General features: G+C 50.8%; 1 protein-coding gene across 3 annotated transcripts in view; it reads left to right on the top strand.

Annotated features, from left to right (window-relative positions):
- The first annotated feature begins 915 nt into the window (after window positions 1-915).
- The window catches only part of Mtcl1 (microtubule crosslinking factor 1), a 116,955-nt gene continuing 105,192 nt past the window's right edge, over window positions 916-12,678 (top strand). For all 3 annotated transcript variants that reach the window (XM_038315421.1, XM_038315423.1, XM_038315422.1), the window contains exons 1-2: window positions 916-1,947; window positions 11,499-11,723. In XM_038315421.1, coding sequence (XP_038171349.1) covers window positions 916-1,947; window positions 11,499-11,723 — 1,257 coding nt within the window. The remainder of the gene's footprint in view (window positions 1,948-11,498; window positions 11,724-12,678) is intronic.

The raw sequence follows: 12,678 nt of genomic DNA, 5'->3' as shown, positions 1-12,678 counted from the left end.
AGCGGCTCCTCCCTCTCGGAGCTGCCCAGGCCACTGGGGGTGCCAACTGTGGAGCGCTATGCTGGTCCTGACGCTGCATCCAGTACCAGTGACCCTTAAAAAAGCTCTGGGGAGAACGGTAGGGAGCGTGCAGAAGAGGGAAGGCACGAGGGGGATAGAGGGCGCTGGGCCGAAGGAGAGAAAGCTGGCACCCACTTCAGAGGGGCCCTCCATACCCCCGCACATTCAGTGTCCCCAAGTGGCCGATGCCCGTTCTCTTCCCTCCCTTCACCCCAGCGTTTTCTCTCCCTAACCAGCTCTGAGTGGTATCTCCAGTACATCCGAAGGCAAAGAGTGGTCCTTGGAGTAGAGGACGCGTGGGCGCTTGGGCACTCGGGCTCCGCGCCCCAAGAGCTTCGGCCCCGCCCTCCAGCCCGCCCCGCCCCTCCTTTTCCCTCCCCTCCCGGGCCGGCTGGCAGGAGGCGGGGCGTGCGCGCCGGGCACGGAACGGAGGGGAGCGCGCGTGCAGCTTCTCTCCACCGGAGCCGCCGGGCTGAAGCCGAAGCCGTGGCTGCCAGCCGGTCCCCGCGGACTGGCAGTGGGCGGGGAGCGGAACGCAGGAGCCAGGCGCGCGCCGCCAGACAAGTGTTTTTGTGCGAGGCCGCGGCTGCTTCCGAGCTCTGAACGCACGGTACTGGGGATGCGAACGACCGCGGCGGCTGTGCCACTAGAACCCAAGCGCCGTTGACCTGAGCCAGGGGAGAAACTCCCCCGGGTGTGCCCAGGGAGGGGGAGGGGACGGCGGGAGCGCGGGGCGCACGCCGGGCGGGGCAGGGGGTCAGTGATGACCGGGCGCGCGGGGAGGCTGCACGCCGCCGCCACCGCCGCCCGGAGCATCTGCCGCCTGAGCTGCGGATCGCGGCCGCCGCCCGGGCCATGGAGACACTGAATGGCCCCGCGGGCGGCGGCGCCTCGGACACCAAGCCGCAGCCAGCCGGCCAGCATCACCGCCACCACCACCTGCACCCGCTGGCCGAGAGGAGGCGGCTGCACCGCGCACCCTCGCCCGCCAGACCTTTCCTCAAGGATCTGCACACGCGGCCCGCCACGGCCACCACCTCCTCTGCGGGCCGTGCCCCGACTCCCGCCACTCCCCGCTCGCCCAGCCTCGCTGGGAAGGCGCCGCCGTCGCCCGGGCCCCCGGCCGCACCCGGCCGCCTCTCCCGACGCAGCGGTGTAGTCCCCGGCGCGAAGGACAAGCCGCCGCCGGGCTCCGGAGCCAGGTCGGCGGGTGGCGCCAAGGCCGCCCCGGGAACCAGGAGGGCGGCGCGCTCGGGGCCGGCGGAACCACTGCCCCGGGTCGGGAGGCCAGCTGGGGCTGAGCCGCCGCCTGCCGTCGCGAAGGGCCGCAAAACCAAGCGCAGCCCCGGGACGCCTCCAGCTCGCGCCGTCGGGCCCCCGGCTCCCGCCGCCCGGGTCCCCGCCGTGACCCTCTCGGTGACCTCGGTGGCCGGCTCGCGTATCAGCCACACGGACAGCAGCTCGGATCTCTCCGACTGCGCTTCCGAACCCTTGTCTGATGAGCAGCGCCTGCTCCCAGCCGCCAGCAGCGACGCCGAGTCGGGGACCGGCTCCAGTGACCGGGAACCCCTGCGCGGAGCACCCACCCAGAGCTCTGGAGCCCGCGGGCCGCCGCCGGGCAGTCCCGAACCCCCCGCCCTGCTCACGGCGCCCCCTGTCGCCGGTGCCAGTTTCGGGGGCCGAAGCAGCCCAGGCGGGGCCCCCTCAGGTTCCCCGGGACCCGGTTCGCTGGAGGATGTTGGGGGCCGAACGCTACCGGAGCGGACGATTCTCGGGACCCCCAGGGAGCCTAGCTTGGGCGAACAGCCCCGGCTCTTGGTGGTGGCCGAGGAGGAAGAACTGCTGAGGGAGATGGAGGAACTGCGTTCGGAAAATGACTACCTCAAGGTGAGCAACCTCTGGGGTGGCAGGTGTCTCAGAGGCCGACCCCGGGTCCTCTGGCTTCCTCCGAACCCTGTCTCCTTGGGGAGCCTCATTAACTCTTTACCTCTTCTGTTTTGCACCCCACTGCTCTCCAAATCTACTAGGTTCTAGTAACTGAACCCCCAAACTTGTGACTTGTAGGTCTGTTTTTCAGTCCTTTGCTCTGTTTTTAGAAGTCTTGGGTGCTTTCGCTGATGCCTTTTGGGTGGCTGTAAATCATTTTGAAAACATGGACCCGCGCAGTGTCACCTGTTGCGGGTTATCTAAATGCCCAGCAGTGACCCCACACGTGCACTTGTGTGCAGTATGGTTTCCAGGTGCTGGACTTGCCCGCGGGTCCTCCCGAGGGTTCAGAAAGCTGGGCCCGCATTCGGTCTCCTCCAAGCCTTTGTGGGTGTAACAGAGGGGGCTGGTCCTTTTAGTGATAAACAAATTTGAAATTCAGAAGAAGCGCCTTGAACTCGGGGCCTGTGTTCAGGGACAGCAGTATTTGTGGGAGCAGCCTGTGTAAGTGACCACAAGTAGGTTTTCAGAACCTGTGTCAGGGAAGGACTCTTTCGAAGGAACCGCATCCTCCCGCACTCTTGAGTATTACCCAGTGGGGCCTGCCAGCCATGGTCTTGTCTCGTTAGCCCCGGGATGAATAATCGGACTCCATCTTCTTCTCTTTGGGACTGTCCTGCAGAGCAGAGGGTTTAAACAGTGTTGGGGGTTGAGTTAAACATTTGGGTTATACAGAGAAAACAGCAGGGGGTGGAGAGTAACTGGCCGTTTGATAGGAGAAAACAGGCGCGGGTGTGTGTGTGTGTGTGTGTGTGTGAAAGTGACCTAATTTTTGTAACCCTCAGGTTAGTAAATAACACCAGGAATGTAACTCTCTTCACACCTCTGTTACCGTCCTGTTGAATGTCCTCCACTGAGCCAGGTGGCCCATGCTTTCCCCAGTGGGTTGTGTGATTTGTTTTGTTAGCAGGTGTTGGACCTGCCTGATTGAGGCCCTGTGCTGAGGCTGGGATTGGGGGGGAGGTGTGTGTCAGGTTTTTAAGGTGATTGGTGAACAATTCAAGCTGGGGATGAACACCTTTAACTGTGGGTCCTCTGAACCCAAATCGTTTATCAGAAGTGACTCTGGAGTCCAGTAGTTATCATACGTGAAGCAAGGCAGACAGAAGAGAGAACTGGGCACTTGGGGATGCTTCTGATAATGTATAGGCTTTTGCCGCTTGATCTTATGTAATAGACAGCAGAGTGCATTTCAGAGGTGTGTGTGTGTGTGTGTGTGTGTGTGTGTGTGTGTGTGTTTGTAGCACTAACAAACACAGCGTCCTGCGGGGTGAGAAAGGAAACCACGCATTTGCAGCCCCATGGCCTGCAGTAGTCCTGATCGAATCCCAGGCATCCAGATCCAAACTGCTGGGCAGCAGAAAATGGAGTTTTCTTTAAAGAAACTGTCACGGCTTCCTTTAGACATCATTTCTAAGCTAATTTTTGGATAACCGCTTTATATGCCTTGCCTTCCTCGATTTTAAACGTTTGATTAACCCCCAGTGAATGAAAGCAGCTGCCCGACCTTGGAGTCTGATTCATGCGTGTTTGACATTTCATTGGACCTTTGCCACATGGTTTGGGGTTTGCCCGCATCCTCCACTCTCCAGTATGCTAGGTGGAGGACCCAGGGCCGAGCACTCTAAGCAAGATCTGTGCTACCGGCCCACACCTTCCAGACCCTGCTGCTGTTACGTCCATCCTAACTCTGATTCCTCAGACACTGGCATCTTGCTCAGAAGTGGTGCTCCCTTCTGTTTGCCCTCTCCAGAACCTCCTCCCAGGCAGCACTCTCTGCCTGTACACCACACCATGCTTCGGAGCTCTCGTTTGCTTTCCTAGGGGAAAGGCCCGTAATGAGTATGTCTCACTGGCCTGTGAAAGGCCTACAGAAATCCCACTGGTAGGGTTTGATTTGCAAGAAATGTCCAGTTGCTGCTTCCCGGGGAGAAAGCATCCTGGCTGTCTCTTCCCTGAGCCCTGGAGTCCCTCCTTCAGCCTTTCCTTGGACAGCAGGAGAAATAATTGGTAAGAAGGGGTCTGAAGGAAGAGCAGGAGGCCAGAATAATTGCCTCCTGCAATTATTGGTATATTTTGCCATGTCTTCTGGGTTTCTTATATATAGTAGTTCAAAAGAGCACGGATCCTAACGGACTCTCCTACAGGTCAACGAGCCTGCCCCCTTGTGTAGAAATTGATTGGACTGTATCGCAGTGGCCTCACGAGGTGTGGGCCTTCGTCATTCCTTTTTCACTCATGGTAGCTAGAATGTGTAAGTTATAAACTTCATTTTGCTTTTCGCTTATTGATGCCGCACTGGGGTACCTTGCCCCCTCCCACCATGGTAGAGGGATACATGCTTCTTGCTCAGAACTCCTGAGATAACAGCATCTGGCTGCACCGGTGTTCTCTAAGAAGAGATTTCGTCCAGAGGTTTTACGCTTACAGGTTCGGGATGTTGTGATTACGTGAAGCATCATATTATTTTTCTGAGAGAGAACTGTTACCACGGCGGTTCAGAACTTTCTGATTTGACCAAAGCGTCTGGAATAAGAAAATAAGGTCTGGGAGGGTGTCTCGCTGGTAAGGAAATTTGAAGGGCATCTTTTGGGTTAGTACACTTTCTCTTCTGTGAGGAGCATGTAGGGTCATCGCTAACTCTGTCTGTTCTTTCATCAAAGGGCATTAGATAATTAGATGAAAAAACCAGAATGCTTCCATTCCGGTGGCTTGCCTCTGCTCGAAAGGACAAGTAGAAACACACTTGGAGTGTCCTTTGACCTCTGATGAACTCACAGAGAATACTCAGAAATTAAGGTATCCAGCGTAGGCATCCCATGCCTTTTGGGTCTGTTCTAGACAAACCTGGACAAGTTTCTTAATGCCGAGGACAGAATTCACAAACCGCTCGCCTGGTTCCTCCCCACCTGGCATTTTTGCTTGAGCGCCCTGGGACAATCGGACAAGTGGGGCATAGTATTTATTATGCCCTCCGTTTCTGCGGGCTTCCTCCTGAGGTCGTCACTGAGTTCACTGGCAGGTTTTGAAAATGTCCTCGGCAGACTTTCACTTTTTACTGTGACGTGCTCACAACGTGCCCCTGGACCGTGGACACCATCCGGATGTCCTGCGTGGTGGCCTGGTGCTAGGCTAGCGAGGGCTGTTCCTTTCTACTCTGCGTTCTCGGTTATTTTCTAAGAATCACTTCTACTTAAAAAAAAGAAAAAAAAATAAGGGAGGGAACACGGTTTCTTGGTAGGAGTGATTTCTTAATCATTGAGGTTTTGTGGGGGGTCACGTGGATTGAACCCCGTCATCTGGATACTAAGCACAGACTTGGCACCCAGAACACCCTGAGGTTTTGGGGAGATTTTTAGTTTCAGGCGAACAGGGTTTGTTCCATTTGGCTGACTGAATGGCAGGTGCTTAGCATGGCCTGAGGGCTGGGTGTTAGTATGGGCAAGAATTAGCATCTCAGCCTTTGGGGGGGGTCAGCTCCTCCCTCCTCCCCTCCCCCCTTCCTTCGCCTTCCTTTTTCTTTGGGGGGGGGGTGTTAACACGGATATTCTTTATTCTTCCCCGACATTCTGCCTCACATAGGCCTTCTTTATTCAGCCATGAAAGCACCAATATGCTAATCTTAGGTGGCAAGATGTTGTGGCCTGGGACAGTCGCCACTCAGCTGCTGGCTGGCCTGTGACTTGGTAAACAATAGCCCTCCCTGAGCCTGCTCAGCTACAGCTGGTCCACTGCACAGAGCATTTCCATTGTCCCAAAGGAAATGAGGCGGATTATTCCTATATGACAAAGGACAGTATTTTCTGCGGTAAGCTCCCAGAAGAGGAGACTATTGCAACAGTAACCAAAGGACTGTCAGTGTTCCCCGTGGGTCTGTTTGCAAGGAATTATTAATGTAGGAATAGTTACTGGTCTTTTTTAACGCTCAGGTACCGAGTGATGGATGGATTTTTATTACAGCATTTTCACCCATATGTGCCATTAACCTTTGATGAAGAGAAATGACATTTGGATATCGCCATTAGTGTGATCTAGAGTTTGGGTAGTTATACCGAGAATCCCTGGATTTTGTGTTTATGAGTAGAACGTTGTTTTACTCGCCTGCACAGGTGGCACCCAACACCCTTCCAATTTGATGTCTGTTAAAAGGCTTGATTCATTATCTGTAGCAAAGGGGAGTCATTGGACAGCTTCATGCAACCTCAAGAATCCATTTTACATAAAATATTTTAAAAAATACAGTTAATGCACAGGGAGGCTTAGTGGGTAATCAAAGTTGTTACCAAACCTGGGTTTGATTCCTGCCACTTACCTGGTGGAAGGAGAGAGAGCCAATTTCTGAAAGTTAATTCTCTTGGCTTCCTTAAGTATATGGTGTGTACCCCCTCCCCCCAAGAATAAACACAATGTAATTTTTTTACAGATAAAAATATGTCATAAAAATGTAGTTTTTGAATGAGATAATGACCTAATATTTAAAAATATCCGAGTAGTCTAATGCTCAAAAGCACTATTGATTAAGGATAGTGCTTTTTTCCCCATATAAATCCTGCATTAAAAGGGCATCGGGGCTGGAGAGATGGCTCAGCAGTTGAGGGCATTTGCCACTCTTGCGGAGGACCTGGGTTCCATTCCAGCACCCACCTGGCAGCCCACAGCTCTAAAGGATCCCATGCCTTCTGGCCTCAGAGGGCATCTGCACACACATGGTTCACATAAATCCATGCAGGCACATACACGTAAATAAAAAAAAATAATACTAAATCTTAAAAAGAAAAGAAAGAAATTATGTGTGTGTGTGGGGGGGGGGCGGGGGGATGGTGGTAGAGACACCAACATTTTTCTTTGGCTTTATTTACTATATCAAGATTCTATCTGCCAGAAACAATGCATATTCTGCTTTGTTTGACAGTCTTAAAAAAATGACAAAAATGGCAGGCATCTTTAAGGTTCAGGAACACACTGTCTTCTGAAATTTCGCACGTCCCCAGAAAGAACCATCACAATCCACCCTGACCCCTGTCCGAGTCATAGCGCCTTTCGGGTTTCAAGCGGCTACCGCCGTCTTACATGATTCATAATTGGCCTCTGGGGTAATCTAAAGATCACAGTTTTCCAGGCCATAGAAAGAGTTGAAACGCCAGCCTCAGTTTACCTTTGAAACAGGCCTGCTGTGTCAGGAGAGCGTTTGATCTCTCGGGTTCCCGACTTTTAAAATGAGAATCTTTGTCTCTTCCCTGCGTGCCAGTTGCTCTAACGGACGGGGATGTGTGCCATCCACTCTCAGCCTCTAAATGCCAGGCAACTTTCCTTAGTTTACATGGATGCTGGGCTTTTAAAAAGTACCATTGTAGGTTTGTTACCGTCTCGTCTGCCCTGCCTGTAACAGGCAATTTGTTGTATTTACTCGAGGCTGGAGTGTGGTAGCAGACAGCCGTGTTTGCAGTCAACTTTCCTTTCTTAGCTCCGAGACCTAGATTACAGGGTCTGGCCACTCTTTGGTTTCTTGTCACTGAAAATGGAGGCTTATTTTAGGGTTAGCTCAGAGGTTAAAGTGCATGATACAGGGTACCTTCTGTTTCAGAAATTGATGTAAAACACAAGGTTATGGAAGCAGTGGTTGAAATGAAAATAATTCGGATCTTTTTCTAGCATCCAGTTCTACTAATGTGGGTGGTTATTTGTACCCAGAATAAAATTATCTGTCTACATATGGCCTGTTCAGTGTTTTGGAGGGGGGGGGTTGTCAGCAGAAAAATCACAGCTCTCATCTTAAAGAGGAGAAGAAGAAGTACTTTGTTCTGGAGCCATCTTGAGTGACCATGGTCCAGGAACACTGATTTAGGTTACTCCCATTCCGTGTTCCAACTCGAAAGCAGTTTCTCAGGGCTTTTGTGGTTTTACTGAACAAAGAAAGCTGTATGTAAAGCAACTTAAAACACATTGGGGGTGGTGTAGCCTAGAGGTGGTTCCAGCCATGGGGGAATTGCAGGCCCAGGGTGCTTAGCTCCTATCTTGGTAGAAGCTATTGCTGTACTGAGTTAATAGCTTTCAGGGGGAGACTTTGTTATCATGAGGTGTTTGTTCAGATCCAGAGTAGGACAAGGCGTGGCTGTTCCAAAAGGCTAACACTTGCCTAAGATAAAGTAATTAGTTAGCTTCAGAACCCACAAAATTCTAATCTTCCCACAGTACTGAAATTCCAGCCGGTCCCCAGTCTCCGCAGACACAGACTCCTTCAAGGGAGTCTGTTACAGCCAGACACAGCTTCTTTCCAGGGATATTCATTCACAGAGGTGAAGGTGCACCGAAAACTGCTTTTAGCTGGTAATAGCTGTTTAACCCATTGCTCGGGCATAGCCAGCAGTAGGGGGCACGAGCTTCCTCTATTGTAATGTGTGGAAACTAAGGAACACTTTTATATCTGAGAACTGTATCTGCTATCTTCTTATGTGTACACAGACTTTTAAGAACAGAGCAGAAAACTCTAAGCATTAATACCTTGGCTTTTTTTTTTTTTTTGGATCTCACTAGGTAGGCTAATGAGTGGTTGTCAGCCTTCCTGATGCTGTGACCCCTTTAATACGGTTCCTCATGTTGTGGTGACCCCAACCATAACGTCATTTTTATTGCTGCTTCTCGGTTGTCATTTTTCTGCGGTTATGAATCATAACTAAGTATCTCTGTTTTCCAATGGTTTTAGGCAACCCCAAAGGGGTCGTGACCTACAAGATTGAAAGCCCCTGAGAGAAACTATGGTTCATCCACCTGCCCCTGCCTTCCAGAGTGCTGGGATTAAAGGTGTGTCCCACCACACCCAGCAGAATAGATTTATTTTAGTGATATTTTCAAGGTTAGCATAAAATATTCTATGAGGGTGGATTTTTTTTTTTTTTTTTTTTTAGCATTAGCGGGTGGTGGTTTGTGTGTGTGTGTGCGCGCGCGCGCGCGCGCATATTCATACAGACATACACATGTACGTGTGCTCCTGTGGATGCCGGATGCTGACAGTTGATCTTCATTTTATTATTAGTATTTTGTCAGTGTGTCCTATTGAATCCGGAACTCACCGATCGGGTTAGATTAGCTGGCCAGCAGCCCACAGGGATTCTGTTGATCAGGATAGTGGGCAGCTCGGAGGAAGCTGCAAGGTGGGGTTAGGGGGATGGGCTCCCAGTGTGTGTTCTAGAATATTCTGTGTAGCTGCGGTTGACTGGAGAGCATCTTCCTCCAGGCATGCCCACCAGGATTTCCTCCTGTTTCCTTTACTTCACCTTTACCCAAGATAATCTCCTTTTCAGGACATTTCTTTCCATGCAGGGTCTTGTCAGGCTGAGGCTCAGATGTTGGGAGCCAAGTCCTTTATTGTAAGTCCACCCCTAAGCTTTAAGAACAAATCAGGATTGGGGAGGGTGGTGAGAACCCTGAGAACCCTGGAACAAACTGAATAGGAGGGCCAGAGAGGCTATTGAGGGCGTTCAAGTGTGGGTGAGAGTTTCTTCTTTTTCTAGGGCCTCAGTATTTATTGAGCAAAATAAATAGGAATAACTGAGCACCTTATTCAGTAGGCATTTGAATCACCAAATATTAGACAAGTCACAAAAATTTCTAGAATGCTTTCCTTAGTGTTTTTTCCCTAATTGCTTTTTCTTAAAATATTTTGAAATATTTCATATTCGGTAGAATATATATTCAGTGTATGGCTCTACATTTGCAGGTTGGGGGGGGGGTTTCTTTACCAGTCTTCAAGACTGCAGCAAAGCAATGTTGCACTTAAGTTTGAGTTCCATTGTCCTGATGATTTGGTCTTTTCTACGTGTTGATGTTTCTTGTGTTCATATCACAAGTGTTTTTGAGAGCCTGCTGTGAGCCTTCTGCCGCTCTGGGTAAGGGCCAGGGGACGAGGTTTCCAGCCTTCAGAGCTCACTTTCGGGTAGGTTGAGAAACTGGTAAAAAAATATACACTAATATTACTAATTGGCGATAAGAGATGGGAGAAAAGAGAGAGCCGGACAGACACCTTGGACTGGTCAGAGGGCCTTAACCCAGGTGCTTTACACATTACGAGAGGGTATTGCCCCGTGGATCTGGGCAGAAACATTTCTAGAAGGGAAGAAAGGCAGCAGAGGGGTACAGGCCCTGAGGTGCCCCAAGGCCCCCAGTGTGATGGGAAGGGGTGCTGGGCAGGAATTTGAGGAAGAAAAGTCCTGAAGGCTTTGGTTAGTGGGTGGAGTCATCGAATTTACATACCAATGGTTAACTCCCCAGCTGTAGAGTAGACACCCTAGGATCTGGAGGCTTGCTGGGAAGCTTGGAGCCTCTGAATGGGATTGAGGCCCGAAACCTGAATTAGGGTTGGGATTTGGGAGCCTGGGAGGAGAGTCACCCACTGAGAAGATAAAACTTTCAGGAGCCTGGGCTGTAGGGTAGGAGGGAAGACAGGTGCGAAGTCTCAGGGGTTGGCAATTCCGGAATCAAGCTCGCCTCTTTCTTTGAATCTGGAGTCCCTTGGGCTGCGGTAGATTTTCTAGACAGACTGAAGGCAGCAGAAGCAAACAGCAGCCTGGGTGTTTCATAGTGACTCTGCCTGTAGGCAGGACCAGGGAGACGGAGCCAAGGAACCAGAGGAAAGGAGCGTACTTCTCGGGTTACCACAGGTTACTCTGCTCCCCATGAGGATGAAAGTACCAGGGAGTGTGTTACCATGGCATTGAGACTGGCCTGTTTGGGACATCCTGACTTTTTTCAGAAGGTCACGTTTAACAACACAGTTTTGTTTGGTGGCCTGGGAAACAGTATGAGTTCATTTTGATATCCAGACTGAACTGAGGTAGAGGCCTAAGGCCAGAGCTCAGTGTGGAGGAGTGGACTTTTATCATTTTATGCAATGTTTTTGCATCCAGAGAGTGCTCATCGTCATAGTAAAAATGGGAGGTTTGAGAAATGCAGGATAGGAGATTGGAAAACAAAACCAAACCAAACTCAGCGTGTATATGAAGTAGTGGAAAAAGTTCCTCTTTAGAATCATTGAATGCTGACATTTGTATCATAGAATAGAATTTTAGAGACATTTGCAGGCTTGCTGTAATTCCATGGCAGTCCTGCTAAACTTTATGTCCATCGAAGGTAGAAGGTCTGTCTGGTTCATCTTAGTATGTAACTGGTGCCTTTGGCTTGACTCTGAAGGCTTGGTTATTTGTAGAGGTGATTTCTCTTCTGGATATGTAAGTAGTCATGGGGACTGTTTTAGAGCCTCAGTTGAAAAGAATACTTGGTGAGTTTACCATCTCCTGTGAGAATTTCCAGTGGTCCCCTTGGTATGGCCGCGAGCTGATGGGTATGTGTAAGCATTCGACATTAGTGTGTTGGGTGGGGTGGGGTGGGCTCGCGGCTGGAGAGAGGCTGCCTTCCTGCTAGGGTCTTTGGCTCACCTGTGGCATCTGGGTCCCTAGGATGAACTAGATGAGCTCCGTGCAGAGATGGAGGAGATGAGAGACAGCTATCTAGAAGAGGACGGTTACCAGCTGCAGGAGCTCCGGAGAGAGCTGGACCGCGCCAACAAGAACTGCAGGATCCTGCAGTACCGACTCAGGAAGGCTGAGCAGAAAAGCCTGAAAGTGGCAGAAACCGGGCAGGTGGACGGGGAGCTCATCAGAAGCCTGGAGCAGGATCTGAAGGTGAGTGCGCGCACGCGGCGTCCCGTGGCTAGGACTCTGAGGTGGTAACTCCACACACCTACCTACCCACTCCATATGGATTCCATTCTCAGCGTCCACATGGTGTTCGCAAACATCGCCCATAATATACAATGCCCCCTCTTCCGGTCTCAGTGGGTACTAGGGATAAACGTGACATACAGACATGTAGGCAAATACCTCTACACATAAAATAAAATTTAAGTATCTTTTTTTTTTTTGGAGACAAGGTTTTTTTTGTAGCTCTGGAACTAGCTCTTGTAGACCAGAGTGGTCTTGAACTCACGGAGATCCGCCTGCCTCTGCCTTCCGAGTGCTGGGAGTAAAGGCATGTGCCACCACTGCCCGACTAAAATTATCTTTTTTTAAAAAAAATTTATTTATTTATTTATTATGTATACAATATTCTGTGTGTATGTCTGCAGGCCAGAAGAGGGCGCCAGACCCCATTACAGATGGTTGTGAGCCACCATGTGGTTGCCGGGAATTGAACTCAGGACCTTTGGAAGAGCGGGCAGTGCTCTTAACCTCTGAGCCATCTCTCCAGCCCCTAAAATTAAGTATCTTAAAGAGATGAGGAAAGAATGAAAATCACTGGTTGAAAGTGGGACTGAACTCACTGTGTGGACTGCAAAGCCCATGACCTCATCATCCAGTCATGGATCTAGATGTGGATTCTCCAGAACGCCTCAGGTTCTAAGACTGAAATGGCATCTGGCTTTCCTTATGCCAGGGATAATCTTGGCTCCTGTCGATTCTCAACCACACATGCAGTGCCAGACAGTGTGAGAAAGGGTGATTTCTGGTTGTCTTAAAGTCTTTCCTCACTGGCTGTAAGACAGTAAAGGAGCTTTGGGCTGGAGAGAAGGCTCGGCGGTTAAGACCACTGGATGCTCCTGCAAAGGACCTGGGCTCCATTTCCGGAGACCACATAGTG

This window comes from Arvicola amphibius, chromosome 18 (assembly GCF_903992535.2).
Source record: "Arvicola amphibius chromosome 18, mArvAmp1.2, whole genome shotgun sequence".
Lineage (NCBI taxonomy): Eukaryota > Metazoa > Chordata > Mammalia > Rodentia > Cricetidae > Arvicola > Arvicola amphibius.
Note: the sequence above shows the minus strand (reverse complement) of the source record. Positions and strands in the feature narration are given on the sequence as shown.